Source organism: Ammodytes marinus (assembly GCF_949987685.1).
Source record: "Ammodytes marinus genome assembly, chromosome: 6".
Lineage (NCBI taxonomy): Eukaryota > Metazoa > Chordata > Actinopteri > Uranoscopiformes > Ammodytidae > Ammodytes > Ammodytes marinus.
The window spans coordinates 12,446,188-12,461,734 of NC_137235.1; the positions used below are offsets into that span (position 1 = coordinate 12,446,188).

The following is a 15,547-nucleotide window of genomic DNA, read 5'->3' on the forward strand; positions in this document are numbered from 1 at the left end:
GAACCGGGCCACATTGCCTAACCTCACTATTACTCTCTGGCAGCTTACTGATGTTCTACAATCACATGTGTGTAGTATGCTTTGGTTTCACATACTTTGGGCCATGTTATGCTATTTATCAGTTTAAACTCTCAAAAATAGATCAATTTAAAGTAAGAATCAGTTACTGACAGGAGACACCAAGGTTTTTTTTTAATCAGTAAATTCTTACAACTTTGATGTCTGTATCCGTGATCAAATACAACAATAATGTTGAAGATGTGGAATAAGTTTGTAACCTTGTCGTCAGTACAACACGCAATCTGTCAATCCTTACAGCTCAATAATGTCACTGTCTCCTGATTGATTGATTTTTTTCATTGTTCTACTAATGAACAAAGCAGCATCATGTAAGCGCATCCTTCATCTTGCCTTTTTCATGTCCTGACTAACACAACGTCTCATCTGAAGGCTCCATCTCCCGGGTTGTCATGATGTCCTCCTGCTCTTCGGCAGAACCTGCAGCAACAGCGGTAGTTAAATCGCAGATGTTTTCCTCTATTAGAATTCCCTCTGTTTCGACAGTTTCCACACCTGCAGAATCTTCATCTGACTCATCCTCGGTTCCTCCCGGGCTCTGTAAAGTATGCGGTGAGGGGGAAAGGTCTGACAGACGTTGTTCGTTTGCATCCGTCACCAGCGTGAGGAGAGGGGGGCCATTCGGAAAATCGTCTTCCTCTGACTGGTGAATCGTTAAAGCCGTTGGAGCGACTGCGATCTGTGACTGTCCATCATCTACACTTTCTTCACTGGCTGGCTTGTCCATTTGAGGGCTGACCGGCTCTCCCTCAGATGATTCGAATGAGGGATTCTGCCTCCATGTTTTCTGGCTGGATGGTGACGGCTCCTCCTGACCATAATACACAGCAGGTGGTCCACTCTCTTGGTGTGGGACTTCTGTGGAGCTCTGCTGACCGATAGCGACTTTTTCTGACCCTTCATCACCTATAAAAATACACATTTAAAGGTCACATACAACGCTTATTTTCAAGTTCAAATTGTAATTTGGGTTTCACCTGGAAACTGTTTTCATGGTGCAAAAAACTGTATATTTCAAACAGTGCCATTTCTACTTTTCACCATCTGTCTGAAACGCTACATGTTAGGGCAATCCAATACCACAGACATTTAAAAACATGCTGCCGAAGGATTCACATTGGTCTGATGTGGAAGTGGAATGTTTGCTGCAAATTTGTCCTACGAAAGTTAGGTTGCTAATGATATCATAAGGGGGAGAGACATCTGACTGGGGTTTCTGTCTGACTGGAGTCTCTTATTACATTGGGGACCCATATCAATGTTGAAAAACTGTGAAAAAGTGAATTTTGAGTAATAGGTTAAGGAAGTATAGTCACATTTACCTTCCTGTCTAGGAGACTCTGTTGACTCAGCCTGCTGAGTATGCAGGATGATGGTGTCTTTTCCTCCTGTAATGACAAAACATTTTTCAAAGTGAGACTATATAAAAGATGTGGTACTTGCTTGAATGGCACTGCTGAAAACAATTGGATTGGATTGAAAGAAAATGAGTAAATGTAATCTGGATTAGATACGACAAGTGATTGTAGAAGACAAAGTGGATGTAATAGTTAGAGAGTAACATACTTCCATATATTCCCAGAGACACATTATAAGTCAGGCCTCCAGGTGGCAAGAAGAAAAAGGACAGAAGACAGGATAAGGGATGTAAATTATTGTATGCAGAATACAGGCTTCAATCAAAGGCAATAGTCACAGTGGGTGAAGACGTTCACCTGGCAGGCTCCATAGTCCCGACATTTCTAATGTTTTTAATTTCTTCTCCAGCTCCGCTACTCGATTTCCAAGAATCCTAAACAACAAAAAAGACACAAAGGCCATGACAAACACATTTTTTTTGCTTAGGAGCTCTTTATGTGTTATGATTGTGAGCTTTGAGATGAAGTACTTGTTGATTTGGCGCTGGTGCTGAATCACCATGTTCTTCTCGTGAATAGTTTCCAGTAGAGCTGTAGCGAGAGACTTGAGGTCTGAGATGGACTGAGAAGTCACGGGCAAACTGCAACCGTTTTCTTCCGATAGCAGAAGTTCTTTCACTGCACACACACACGCACAAACGAACAAACACACACATACACGTACATCGTAAGCCACGGTAATCGTATGAACACCATCAGCTGTTTCTTATTTGTTTTCTTCACCGCTTATGTAAATGTGTCTATGGCATTTTGTGACACTGTTCATACTGTAGCATGAGCTATTTATTTCTATGTTTTTTTATAAACATCATCCTGACCTTTTTTAGCAGAGAGCACTCCAGTCAGTGCACTACTGTTGGCTTTCCCAAACACTTTAGAGTTTTTCCTACACTCCAGGGCTCCCTGAAATCAGTGAAAAGCATTATTTAAGGAACAGGGAATCGTAAAATCCTATTTTTAATAAATCCACATTCTTAAACATGTGTCAAGTGGCTCTGATTTCACGGAATTCGAAAAACTACATACAAATATTTATATATTGAAATTTTAAATGGAGAAACAGGAGAAAAACATTGAAGGAATAAAAATGACCAAAAGCAATGTATCTACCTTGTACTTCATCAGGTTTGATTTAAGCAAATTGATTTCTTCTTGAAGTTGACCGAACCGTTCATGCAAATACCTGAAAGATTATTGAACCTTCTCAGTTAACAAGCCAAGCCTTCACATACATATTATATAGTGAGGTTGTGACTAATTTCGTAATTACGGCTAAATCAACAGCCATAATAATAGTATACTATCTGATGTAAATATACAAAATATGGTTGTCAGCCTGCTTGACAAACCTGTTCTCCATGCAGAGAGCATCTATGTCTATAATGCGTATCTCGTTGTTGCCCACTATGTGGTTCATCTCCAGGTTGAGACGATGAGCTTTCTGCTGGAACACGTCCCGCTCAGCACGGACATCCTGCAGCTCGTCTGTGAGGGACTTCACGCTGTTCTCTAGAACCTCGTTCTGCAGCAACACAAAGACACAACGTGTACACACATGCACTGAAATGTCCTCCATTAAAGCTCAAGTTTTTTTCTTGCTTATAGGTGGAAAATGTCTTTTCTGAATATTCCAAGGAAACTGTTACACTAATTGCATTCTATTTCAATCTTCTCTTTATCGCTGCCATAAATAATAATGCAGGGCATTAGATTGTGCCCTTGAGCCTCCTGTACATGCCAAGTGCCTGTACAGGAGGCATAATGAACTAATTGAAAGCTGGCAGAGTATCCTCCTTCAAGACGGTTTAAAAAAATAAAACTGAATGCAACTGAATTTGAAATCATGAAAAATTTGGTGCATTCGACTGTTTATATTATTTTATTAGGCTTCATTGATATGTAATGTTACCGTCTTCCAGAGGTTTGCGCTGACCTCACCTGGAACTAACTGAATGATTGCATTTAAAATCTAAAAAAGACAGTAACCAAGCAGCTGGCAGTAAGCTTGCATTCTCACCTGCTCTCGAGCTCTTTCCAACTGTTTGACCAGATCCTCTCGTTCGTGTGCAGGGAAGTGTCGAGTGCCAACCTCCTCGTCTCCGAGCCGCTGTTTGGTTATGGTCATTCGTAGAAGCTGTTGGGATGGAGACACCCAGTTCAGTTTTTCTGCACAGTTTTACAATATGTTTTTCTTCCTTCGCTCATGGTGTAGTGGTTAGAAATGCACCCCCATAGAGGCTCAGACCCGGGTTCGGATCCCGCCCGGGTCGCTCATCTGCATGTCTTTATCTCAACACATTGTCAATAAAATCTTAAAAAATTACAACAAAAAATTATCTAAAATAAGAAAAGAAAAAAGATGCATGCATGGAAACAAAGACATACATTATAAACTAATTAGACTTAATTGCAGTAAGCGTCTAGTATGACATGGTACCTTGTTGTCACCTTGAGCTTCCATCAGCCGTTGTTTCAGCTCCTTCACCTCATCAGAAAATTGATTGCTCTTTTCTCTGGAGTCTCTCAGTAGCTGGGCTAAATTCACCTGAATGAGACACAAGCGTGAGGTCCCATAAGCTAGGTCATACCTTATCCAGCTGTTAAATGAAAATATCCAGGTTGACATTTAAAGCTGCAAAGGACAAGGGTTTTATGTAAATAATTGTTAAGCCTGAAACGATGAAGAAGAGGATTCTGTTAGCCCTTAGTATGTCTCCAATTCTCCCCAAATAAGATTACAGGGTTGTTGTGAACACTGGCAACCCACGGGCAGTGATCAATAAAAAGCAGTTTAGTGTCACTAAACTGTGTGCAGACCCGAGCTGCTCTCTGCACTTTAGTTGTATGCTGCTATTGTTATCCCCTATTAGGTAATAGTGAATCACAAATGCTTTGATTTAGAATATAAATGATGCAGCTTGTTTGACCCATGATTTAAACTGCTGTGTCAATGATTTTACAAATGTATGTCGTCTTCTTTGTATGAGAGTCTTGCTCTCAAATCAGAAGGGTTAGGGTTAGGCCTTACAACTGTTAAGCCAAATGACAGTTGTAAGGCATCATGAGGTAACGAACGCCATAACACACTGGCTCGCTAAATACGTGGTGTCTATTAACAGCGTGACATGGTGAATATTGAGTGAAAGCTTGACTTGAGAGAATTATATAAAAAATCAAATCAGAATGTCTGTCAGAAACAGCCCTTGTTAAAATCACTCACCTGATTTCTTTTCTCTGGAGGCAGAGACATATCGCCATCCTAGTGATAAAAACAAAAGGGGAAAGATGAATCGCTGACCGTGACCAATATTACACAGAGAGGGCTGACACAGAGAAGGCTTACAATGAGCTCTCTGTACTTCTTCTTGAGTCCTTGGTGTCGCTCACGCAGCTGGTTGGCCATCAGCTTGTACTGATCCCTCTCCTGCTGGCAGGAGTCCAGCTCTTTAGACAGAATCAGAAGAGCTTCTGTCTTGCTCTCAAGCTTTTGCTTACAAATGAGGAACTGCACACAAAGACAAATGTTTTACACCAACGTTAGAAGTGAAGTAAGATGGATTGTTGTGAAAAATATTAAATGATACATAGCAGGCAGCTTCATCCTATAAAGACTGAGAACTTTGTGTTATTTTAACTGCTAATTAAATGAAGATAATTAAGTATTCTGGCAGCCAATATGGAAAACAATTAATATATCACCAAAACCAAATGAGACCTGTTTCTGGTGTCGATATTTATCATAATCCTTTTTAGAGTGCAAGTATGCCTAGTTGTTATTTTTCACTAATTAATCTGTCTAAATTTAGACAAAACCATTTTGGATTATGCTTTGCAATATGTTAACCATAAAATCCCAAAACAGAATAGCAATAGTGATACAGCATTATTCAGGACATGTAGAGGTGAAGATAAACTCAGCAAGAGCTGTCATCAAAATGTATTGATTGTCTATCAGAACTAGTGAAAGGTCAATGCCCCTGCAGTGTTGTGCATGTTGCATTACACGGAGACACCTTAGTATGGTTGCTCTGCAGGTAGGCTACAAGGAAAGAAAGAGAAAATCATCTACTTCCTTTAGTCACAGGCCGAGGGAAACCAAAGCAGCTATAATCCCGTTTGCTCCGTTTAATATAAAAATTGACTGCGGCAACAAACCGGAGGCGACACGGACGATTTAAAATAGTAGAAAATGAAGCAAATGTCCTGCTTATGTGATAGTTTGCTGAGTAGATTTGTTAATGCTCCGACTTCTCTCTGCGTCTTTCCAGTCTCACCTCGTTGACCAGCCCTTGCCAGTCACTCTCGCTCCTCCGGGACGGATCCATCTCGCTTTGTCCGGCGGAAGAAAATTAAATAAATTCGCAAGGTGAGTTTTTCAAACAAGCATCCCCATGTTTCTCCTGCTGGTCGGGTGTACTGACATTTCACATCATCCAAACGGATAATAAACTGGCCGAGGAACGCCTTCCGCATCACTTCCGGTCGTCACGACGTCAGAGAAGCGTCACGACACATTTGGAAACCCTCGAAAAACAGTGAAGCCCCGGCGTTCAACTTGCACTGAATGCAATACATCACTGAATACAGAATAAAAAATAAAAAATGTATCGTATGAATGAATATACGAATATTTACAATGTTACCTACTTGAATCAACCTTTCAGAATAAAACATCTAGGCTATTTCAGAAACGAACTGCAATAAACTTTGTGCGTATAACTTTGGACACTTAAATGTTGTCAAAATTAAATACAAATTTTAACAACATCTAGATTTTTGCATAATTAGTTAGATATGGCACATTTGCTACATTTTCAAACATTTCTGAAAAAACTTACAAAGGCCTACACAATTGTTTTAATGTCAGTAATCAACTGGCAGTGAAGTTGCATGATGATATACAGTGCTGTGTGAAAGTTTGTGAACCCCTTGAACCTTTTGGAATTTTATTTATTTTTACCATTATTAATTCATTTTTATCAATACCAGTATTTTTATATGAAATAACAGATGTTTGTTTATCAATTCAACATTTTTCTTTTCCATAAATCAATTGTTAAAACAGATACAACAAATTATTTGACAACTGTTGTATGTGCAAAAGTTTGTGAACCCTAAGCTGCATTGCTTAAATCGAGCAAGTAAACACAATCAGATGGGCCAAATTGAGTCATGAAATGGACCAATGTAGTGAGAGATCTTTTGGGAAGATATTGGGCGACAGGTTTTTAGGCTCACCAAAGTGAACCCATACAGGTCAGACATGCTTAAAGGGAAACAAATCTCTGAGGATCTCAGGAATAGAGTTGTGATGCTGCACATTTGTCTGGGGACAGCTATAAATTATTTAAAAAAAAGTTTGAGCTCCATCGGTCCACCGTGAGGCAAATCATCTACAAATGGAGAGCTTTAAGAGTGACTGAACATCTGCCTAGAAGTGGACTTCCTTCAAAAATATCCACAATCGCCACAATAAAAGTGGCAATAAAAGACCTCTCTTGCAGCATCTGGGACAGATGTGCATGGTTCCACAATAAGAAGAAAACTCAGTCAACATGGCTACAAGGGAGGGTTGAAGTAGCCTCTGCTCTCAAAAAAGAACAAAACTGCTTGTCAAAACTTTGCCAGAGAGCACCTGGAGATACCTGAAGAATTATTCTGTGGATAGATTAGTCCAAAATGTAACTGTTTGGTCATAACCAAAGCCACCATGTTTGGGCAAAAACACAACTCTGCCTACCACCAAGAGAACCTTCTCCCAAGTGAAGAATGGTGGTGGCAAATGGTCTGCAAATCTCCAGAGGTAATGTTTGGGTTGGCTTTTACCTGAAAAATCCCTTTTAGTGTGGCACTTGTGGATGTTTTTGAAGGAAGTCCACTTCTAGGCAGATGTTAAGTCACTCTTAAAGCTCTCCATTTGTAGATGATTTGCCTCATGGTGGACCGATGGAGCTAAAAAAAATGTATATGAATGTATAGCTGTCCCCAGACAAATGTGCAACATCAAAACTCAATTCCTGAGATCCTCTGAGATTTTTTTCCCTTTTAGCATGTCTGACCTGTATGGGTTCACTTTGGTGAGCCTAAACTGACCTGGTTTTATCTCTGTTTTATCTAGTGCCACCCAATTTCCTCCCTAAAGATCTCTCATTACATTGGTCTATTTCATCAATCAATTTGGCCCACCTGATTGTGCTAACCTGCTCGATTTAAGCAATACAGCTCAGGGTTCACAAAATTTTGCACATACAACAGTTGGCAAATAATTTGTTTTATGTCTTTTAACAATTGATTTCTGGAAAAGAAAAATGTTGAATTGATAAACAAACATCTGTTATTTCATATAAAAAATACTGGTATTGATAAAAATGAATAAATAATGGTAAAAATAAATAAAGTTCCAAAAGGTTCAAGGGGTTCACAAACTTTCACACATCACTGTATATCCAGGTTATACCCAGGTTGTGATCCTTGAAGGTCCTAGATATTATTTCTGGTGAACAACCTTTTGCAACATTCCATGCCTGTAAAACCACTTTGCTCCCTTGGTGCATCCTTTTGTTTAACATAATAACAGGTTAATGAAAGCGTTACAATGAGTTGACTGCAATAAAAAAATATTTTCAACTACGACTATTCTAAGCTCTCAAATATCCGTACATGTTGTATTAATAGGATGATTATTCAATTTATGATAGCTTAAATATTGATTTAATATTTAAAACATGGGTCTCCATATTTTGTGGATTAAGTTAAATTTGTTAAGTTAAGTTAAACAAGATGAGATAATAACATAAGAACATCTTGTCTGGTCGACTAAATAACAAATACATTGGAAAACTGAAACCAACCATTGTGACTCTTTCTCTTAAATGAACCATTTGATTTTGTTCTCTGTAAAGAGAATGCTGTCTCAGATTCTGAAAGCACTATCAATTACAAACATGAAGTCTGAGGCTCTTTGTCTTTGCTCTGTGGCCACATTACACAGTCTGGGCATCTGCCAAGGACGGGGGACAGAGGGCAAAAAAGAGGGAAACAATACATGTGGTTAAATGTGTTTTAATGCATTTTACATTAACTCATTCTTACATCAGACTGAAGGCTACATAGCATTTAGTTCTCAATCATAGATTTAAGTAGCCTGGCACCACCCGCCTATACCTACTTCCGCTCGATTTTTGAGCAAATGAAATGAAGTACGATGGAATGGTAGGACCAGGGTAAGATTTAAGGGTAATGGTAAATATGTATACATATATATATATATATATGTATACATCTCACATGTTGATAGATAGAAGGGAAATAAGTTATTTGTCTTAAAATGCAAACAAAAACATATTGCAATTGCATTTTGTGACTTTTAGCAGTTTATAAGTCCATAAAGACGGTGGCCTTATTTTCACACCATGCCATTGATATGTATGTGAAAAAGATTTATATTCAAAGCCAAACGGTATTTCAATCTGTACAAGACAAGAAAATTATCAAAATATCAAAAAAGAAAAATTTTACATATTTCTTGTCTTAAGACCATGTGAATGTCATTTAAATTCATTTAGCGATTGTATTTCAGAGCAACATTCAGTATTATACAGTACATTTTGCATAGGAATCAGGAGTAAGTTACATTTTGCTTTGCCACTTTCCAGGCACACTGTTTGCATAATAGCTAGTTATAAATGTTGTGCAGTTAGGCTTAAGCTCTAATATTTAGTTAGTACATTCAGCTGCATTCTTGGTGAAAATATTTTGAAGACACCTCTGTTTCATGAACATTTTAGTCAACAGTCTTGATGTGACAGATACTGGGAAGAGCAGGATTCATAAATGTCTACTGGCTACTCAGAAAGATAAAGTTTAGTTGGAAGGAAGGACTGTTTGAAAGTGTACACCACTTAATGATTATTGTATCCCTCTCATTGACAGCTGATCTTTCAACTTGCCCTCGAGTGTGGCTGTTCTGAGGAGCTATTAACATTTGCCTTTAGAATTGGCACCTTGATTTTTCACTTTAAGTTGTCACAGAAGTGAGACATTTTACCTTACCTTTACCTTAGTGACAGCTAAATGGTGCACCGTTAAGAATCATATATAATAGTCTTTACATTTTTGTGACCCTTAACATATTTTGTGGGCTTGCCAAAAGGGTGAGATTAGACACCCTTTGGCTCAGCCATTGTATGCTTGACAGGGTCACAAGTCAACACTTTTTAAGATCTAATATGCCATAAAATTATCTTCATGCTGTTTACAATTGAAAGGTTGCCATTGTTTTATATTTAAATCAGCCGTCAGTTTAAAGTTAACTCCATGGGTTATATCATTAATAAACCTCCATAATTGCTAGAGGTGAATACGAGCTGCTGAAAATTGCCAAAGTTGTTTGTATCAAACCAAGAAAGATATATCGAGTTGCATGAGGAAGATAACACAGCTATTTAAAACTTTTTTGTAGCACACAAGCAATACTGATCTGAGTGGCCGCCTCACATTATGAATAATCATTGTTTAATAGGCCTTATAAGCTTAAATCTACAATAACATGCTCAAAAACCATCGATTTGCCCTTGAGGCTAGAGGAGAAGATGAAATTCCTGCGGTCAGTGTTCACTGCTATAAATGAACGGGGCGACTGCACATAAATGTCCTTGAACTTGTGAAACGTTTTGGTCTCCACGTCCCAGAGGTAGATTTGCGTGAAGGAATAATCACTGCCAAGAGCCAGGTAGTGCCTGTCTGTGAAGGAGAACGGTTGGAGGATCATTGCTCCTCGAGAAGGCAGAGCCTGCACCTCAGTGAACTGCTTACTGGACCACTTGAGGAGTTTGGAGTCACCGATGTAGCAAGCCAAGGCCAAATACAACTCAGACTGCAACCGGAAAGCTTTGACCGCCACCACATCGTCAACATACGGGATGTCACCGTGAAGTATGAACTTCAAGGTGCTTTTGTTCCACAGGTACATGACAGGAGGCTGAGAGCGACTGGCTAAGATGAGGTAGGACTTCCCGTCCACCTCGACAAACTCAGCATCTGTATCACGAAACCACTCATGGAGAAACTGGTAGGAGTAGAAACCAGTTTCATTGCGGTCTGGTTCGTCGGTCCACTTGTACAGTGTAGACAAACCTGCCTTGGAGCTGTCCACAATCACAAAGTACCAGTGACCGTCCATTTGGAAGACCTCAATGTCATTTGGCTTTGAGATGTTGAAGACCTCAATTGTTTGAAACTTTGTGAACTTGTTTTGCTTATCGTCAAACTTGTAAATATGGGAGCCACCAAAGAGCTGGGTAACAATTATCAAGACATGGTTGTCGATTTGAATCGACTTGCATCCAACAACAGACTTCCCTGTAAGGATTAAAAAAAGTTATCAATGATAAGACAAAACAAACAGTAGAATATTAACTGATATTAAATCAAGGAGTTACTTTTAAATTAACCTTAAAATATCAGGTTGACACAATTGTTTAACTTTTTGTTCTTGTCAAAAAGTGAAATTAAAGGCTAAAACCCATAATGATTTAGTACATTACTCAAAATGTTCAACTTCCCCAGCCCGTATGTGAAAACGCTGAATTATAATAAACAATGTATTGTTGAGTTTTTCATGCCTTTGGATGGGTGCTGTCAAACCTGTTATATTGTCCAACTTTCTGAAATTCATTTCGATGTGGTCCCACTCCATGACCACACAGCTGTTGGAGCTTGGGGCAGCCATCGCTACGTAGATGTCCTCTTTGAAGGAGAAGATGTCCGCTGACATGGACTGAATGGGAATCGACTGATGACGCAGAAAGTCTGTGAGATTCCGACAAGAACAGACTGCTGAGAGTCAACACATAGAACCCGACTGCTTAAATTACATTTTTCATGATGTGAAAAGCTTCTGGATGACACTGAGTACAGTGATAGTGACCATAGGTTGGATTCAATATGTGATGTAACAGCATACTTTCAAATATTATTCTTGTAAATGTATATTCTCTCTCTTTCATATTTTAAATACAGAACTACCTTTGATCTTTCCAGACTTTTACAAAATAATAAAATTAGGTATGTACATGCATTGACATTCTAGCTGTAGACGCTCCTTGTTCCCTTGTCTTGTTGTTTGAGGATGTCCATATGTCAGACAGTGTGTGTGAACATAGGTGTTTTCAGAGGAACACATAAAGGCAGACCCGGAGTCTGTTTTTGAGGGCAGAATAGTGCATGTTAGTTTCCTGTTTAATTATTTGACAGTCTTATTGATTTCCTTATTTCGTTCTTTCTGTCTTTTTTGCCTTAGCTGTGCCTGACGCCCACTATACATAACTGTAACATTGGTAGTGTACTTGTCATTTGACCTGTGGAGATGCACTCGCCCGGTGGAATAGGGAGGTCATTGAGCCGCTTGCCCTTCATATCACTGGGGCCTGCGCAGAAGACATCTGACACTGTGGCATTGGTGTTTTTCAGCCACGTCATCAGCCACTTGTTCTCACAATTGCACTGGAAAGAGTTGCCTCGCAGATCCCTAATGTGTGACAGAAGGAATCATCAACAGCTGCAAAATCAGCAAGGACACATTTACTGAACAAATGTAATAGTTTATTTTATAAAAATAGAAATTACAGTAAAATATAAAAATAAAGTAAAATTCATATATACTCCATGATATTCAAGACATTACCAGTATCATAATCTGAATAATAAGACTGCATGTTGCAGTATAAAAGTCTTGCTTCTTCTAGAAGAAGAACAACAACAACAATGATAAAAAGCATTTAGTTAGTTTTATGACTAAGGCTTGCAGAATTTCACTGGGTGGTTGATGGGTGAATCATTTTATTATATTATACAAAGAGATTATTCTTAGGATTGTTCCCTAACTATATTTGTGTTGTGGTCACAGCAGCCCACTGTGTTTCCTCCTTCTGTGTCTGCCACTCCCCCTGTCTGTCTCACTTCACACCTGGCCCTCATCTGCAATCACGCTCACCTGGTCTTCACCTCCAATCAACTCCCCTTCATAACCCTTGGATTCCCTGTTGTCGGCGTCAGATCGTCCCATGCGTTACTGTGTTATCCGGATCTCCCTCTCCAGCTCCCTGCTTTGGTCTCCCCCCGGGTTCCTCATCCACTACCTGCTTCCCCATCTCATTTAAATAAACCTTTTTTCATCAATTCAACACCGTCTCTGTCTGCTCTTGGGCCCAGCATCGTTTACCACAACAATTTGACCATCTTGTCCTACTGCATTAATGTAAGGACAATGTGTTAAGAAAATGTACTACAGTATTTTATAATTGATTTTATTTAACATGGAATAAAAATCGCCCCTGATGCACTATAAAGCAAGACAGAGACATAAGCTTAAGATTTGTGCAATCAATATCATTATTTTGGGGCCTTATGCTACCAAACAGAAAACACACAGTCAGCATCACTTTGGAACGCAGTGTGGAAAGAGACGACAGGCACACACACACACACACACACACACACACACACACTGCTGACTCCACAACTGCTTACTCACAGTTCCAGTAATGAATCCAAGTCAAAGAAGAGATCTCTTGGCAGAAACCTCATCTTGTTATTAGCAAGAGATCTAAACCCAGAACACAGACCAAAGTAATGCACATCATTGTCATTTCTACGTCTTTTTTAAATCTTAACATTGGTAGGGTTTTTTTCGTAACAGTAATGTGGTTGTGTTAAATATTTACTGAATGCATTGTATACAGGGAATGACATCAGACTTACAGATGAGTCAGATCACGCAGACCACGAAAGACATTTTTGGTGATTGTTTCAATCTGGTTCCCTTCAATGAATCTGTTCAATGAGTCATAAAATTGCAAAATGTCACTAAATGAAATGATGTAGTGCAATATAGTGTGATATATAATATCTTGTGTTCTGTAGATGTTGGGGGGTAAACTGTAGGGTTTGGGATGGACAGATTATTGGGTGAGGATGGAGATATAGGACAAATGATCTGCAGTTGTATTTACAGCATGCAGTCCCCTAACATAGTCATTAATTATTATGTAGCATTTTCAAGGTAATTGTTACGAATCCAACATTATAACTTGACATGTTACATACAGAAAGAGGCATGTTTGTCAAAGAATACTCACAAATATTCTAGATGTGGAAGGCCAGAGAAAGCATCATCTTTGATCGTGGTCAAAGAATTTGCATTGAGAAGTCTGTCAAGGAAAAACAACCTGTGTAAATTGATCATTAAAAACTTCTCCTTTTTGGCACTTTTGCTTCTTTTCTAACTCTAACACATTTCAATGATATATGGAAGGGACATGTTTGCATTTTTTATAATACAACTCTTTGTAGTGTGTGTTGAAAATTGCACTTACAACAGTTGAAGAGAGGGCATGAGTGAAAACATTCCCTCTGTAATTTCAGAAATAGATCCATTTACCATGCTTCTGTTGAGAGAAACGCAAAACAAATCGAAGTCGAACTCGGATTTTTACAGTAAACACACCAACTATGCAAGGGAGCACAGTGCAGCAAGCACAATGTCTCCTTGATTGATCGCCTAAAGTGCTTTACTGTAACGAAGCGATAATACAAGTCCGCTGGTTACAGTTAGTTATTACTCACAGTGAGTTGATCTCATTCGGTATTGTCCGCGGCATCTGTGAAGTACCGACGCAGACGATCGTCTCCTTGGAGCAGGAGCATCCTGAAGGACATTTGAAATTCCTTTTAGATTCAACTGCCCCATAGAACAACAGAAGCGCCACACCGACCCGTAGCCAAAGCTTAGTAAGTGTCATGTTGCTCCTTGATCATTAATATCAGACAAAAGAGAATGTGGTCGGTGCAGGCAGCGGCTTTCACCCGCCTGGGACACATCAAAATGCAGCAGTACAGAGGAAAGCCCTGACACAAGCTGATACGGCTGCAGCTGCTGCGTCCCGGAAGGCTAATTCAGCTTTAATGGTGGACGAAAAGAAAAAAGAAAAGAAACACATTTCGACCCTTCAGAAATCACAATCGCAGTTTATTGAAAAGAAACACTTACAATCTAGTGTGTGAATATATATTTAAAATTTCCTTGGATTATTACCAAAGTAACCTCATTTTTAGAGTCGAATCAAAGCAACAACAGAATGACAAACAAAATGATTTCAGCACCATGGAGAGCTTCACGATTTATCACGTTTCTTCATTTTGATTCAGTTAGTTAAGAAAGTCCCAGAAAATGCATTGATTAACAGGTTACACAGTAACTACATAGTCACACAGTAGGCCATCGTTGTTCTCTGGACCAATGCTGTTACATGCATATAACACTAGAGGGAAGCTGCTGACAACGAAAGACAAGGCAAGGCAAGTTTATTTATATAGCACAATTCAGACACAAGAAGGCCATTCAAAGTTCTTTACAGGGGCAAGATTAAAATACATAATACACATTAGAAAAGCGAATGAATAGAAATAAAACGTTTCAAAGAAAAGCGAATGTAAAATATGATAAAACATTTAAAAGCAAATGAATAAAAATAAAACATTTACAGGTTAAAGGGGAAACAGAAAAGGATTCAGACTTAATTTAAAAGAGCTAAGAGTTGCAGCAGACCTCAGATTTTCTGGGAGTTTGTTTCAGATATTTGGAGCATAATAACTAAAAGCTGCTTCTCCTTGTTTAGTCCTAACTCTAGGCACTGTAAGTAGACCTGTCCCAGACGACCTAAGGGCTCTGGACGGTTCATAACGTATCAGCAGATCAGTAATGTATGTTGGCCCTAAACCATTTAGAGCTTTATAAAGCAATATAAATATTTTGAAATCAATTATTTGAGTGACAGGAAGCCAGTGTAAAGACCTCAGAACTGGGGTGATGTGATCCACTTTTTTGGTCCTAGTGAGGACTCGAGCAGCAGCGTTCTGAATTAGCTGAAGCTGTCTAATAGATTTTTTTGGAAGGCCTGCAAGGACACTGTTACAGTAGTCAAGTCTACTAATAAATGCATGGACAAGTTTTTCTAAATCTTGCTGAGACATCAGCCCTTTAATTCTTGATA

General features: G+C 39.0%; 2 protein-coding genes across 4 annotated transcripts; both read right to left on the minus strand.

Moving 5' to 3' along the window:
• Positions 1 to 239: 239 nt before the first annotated feature.
• LOC307251343 (coiled-coil domain-containing protein 149-like) lies at positions 240 to 5,900 on the minus strand. Of its 3 annotated transcripts, XM_080028685.1 has the most exons (13): positions 5,771 to 5,900; positions 4,840 to 5,001; positions 4,717 to 4,755; positions 3,934 to 4,041; positions 3,514 to 3,630; positions 2,846 to 3,018; positions 2,607 to 2,679; positions 2,315 to 2,399; positions 1,967 to 2,114; positions 1,794 to 1,870; positions 1,645 to 1,680; positions 1,401 to 1,466; positions 240 to 984 (listed from the first exon to the last, which is right to left on the minus strand). In XM_080028685.1, the coding sequence occupies exons 1-13, from the start codon at positions 5,819 to 5,821 to the stop codon at positions 428 to 430; spliced, it is 1,692 nt and encodes a 563-aa protein (XP_079884811.1). In that variant the 5' UTR covers positions 5,822 to 5,900; the 3' UTR covers positions 240 to 427. The 3 variants fall into 3 exon arrangements, with proteins under 3 accessions (XP_079884811.1, XP_079884812.1, XP_079884810.1); XM_080028686.1 differs by lacking the exon at positions 1,645 to 1,680; XM_080028684.1 differs by having other exon boundaries at positions 1,794 to 2,114.
• A 4,120-nt stretch (positions 5,901 to 10,020) lies between these two features.
• On the minus strand, positions 10,021 to 14,296 carry LOC307251924 (leucine-rich repeat LGI family member 2-like; the record flags this gene model as incomplete). The annotated part of the gene is made up of 8 exons (XM_080029383.1): positions 10,021 to 10,856; positions 11,142 to 11,306; positions 11,855 to 12,024; positions 13,030 to 13,101; positions 13,257 to 13,328; positions 13,634 to 13,705; positions 13,871 to 13,942; positions 14,121 to 14,296. The coding sequence occupies 8 exons, from the start codon at positions 14,294 to 14,296 to the stop codon at positions 10,021 to 10,023; spliced, it is 1,635 nt and encodes a 544-aa protein (XP_079885509.1).
• Positions 14,297 to 15,547: the final 1,251 nt, after the last annotated feature.

Coding starts and splice junctions, on each gene's coding strand:
- LOC307251343 (XM_080028684.1), bottom strand. CDS start 5,821: ATGGATCCGTCCCGGAGGAGCGAGAGTGACTGGCAAGGGCTGGTCAAC. Junction 4,756..4,839: donor AGAAGTACAGAGAGCTCATT/GTAAGCCTTCTC, acceptor TTTTATCACTAG/GATGGCGATATGTCTCTGCC. Junction 985..1,400: donor AGAGTCTCCTAGACAGGAAG/GTAAATGTGACT, acceptor GTATTTTTATAG/GTGATGAAGGGTCAGAAAAA.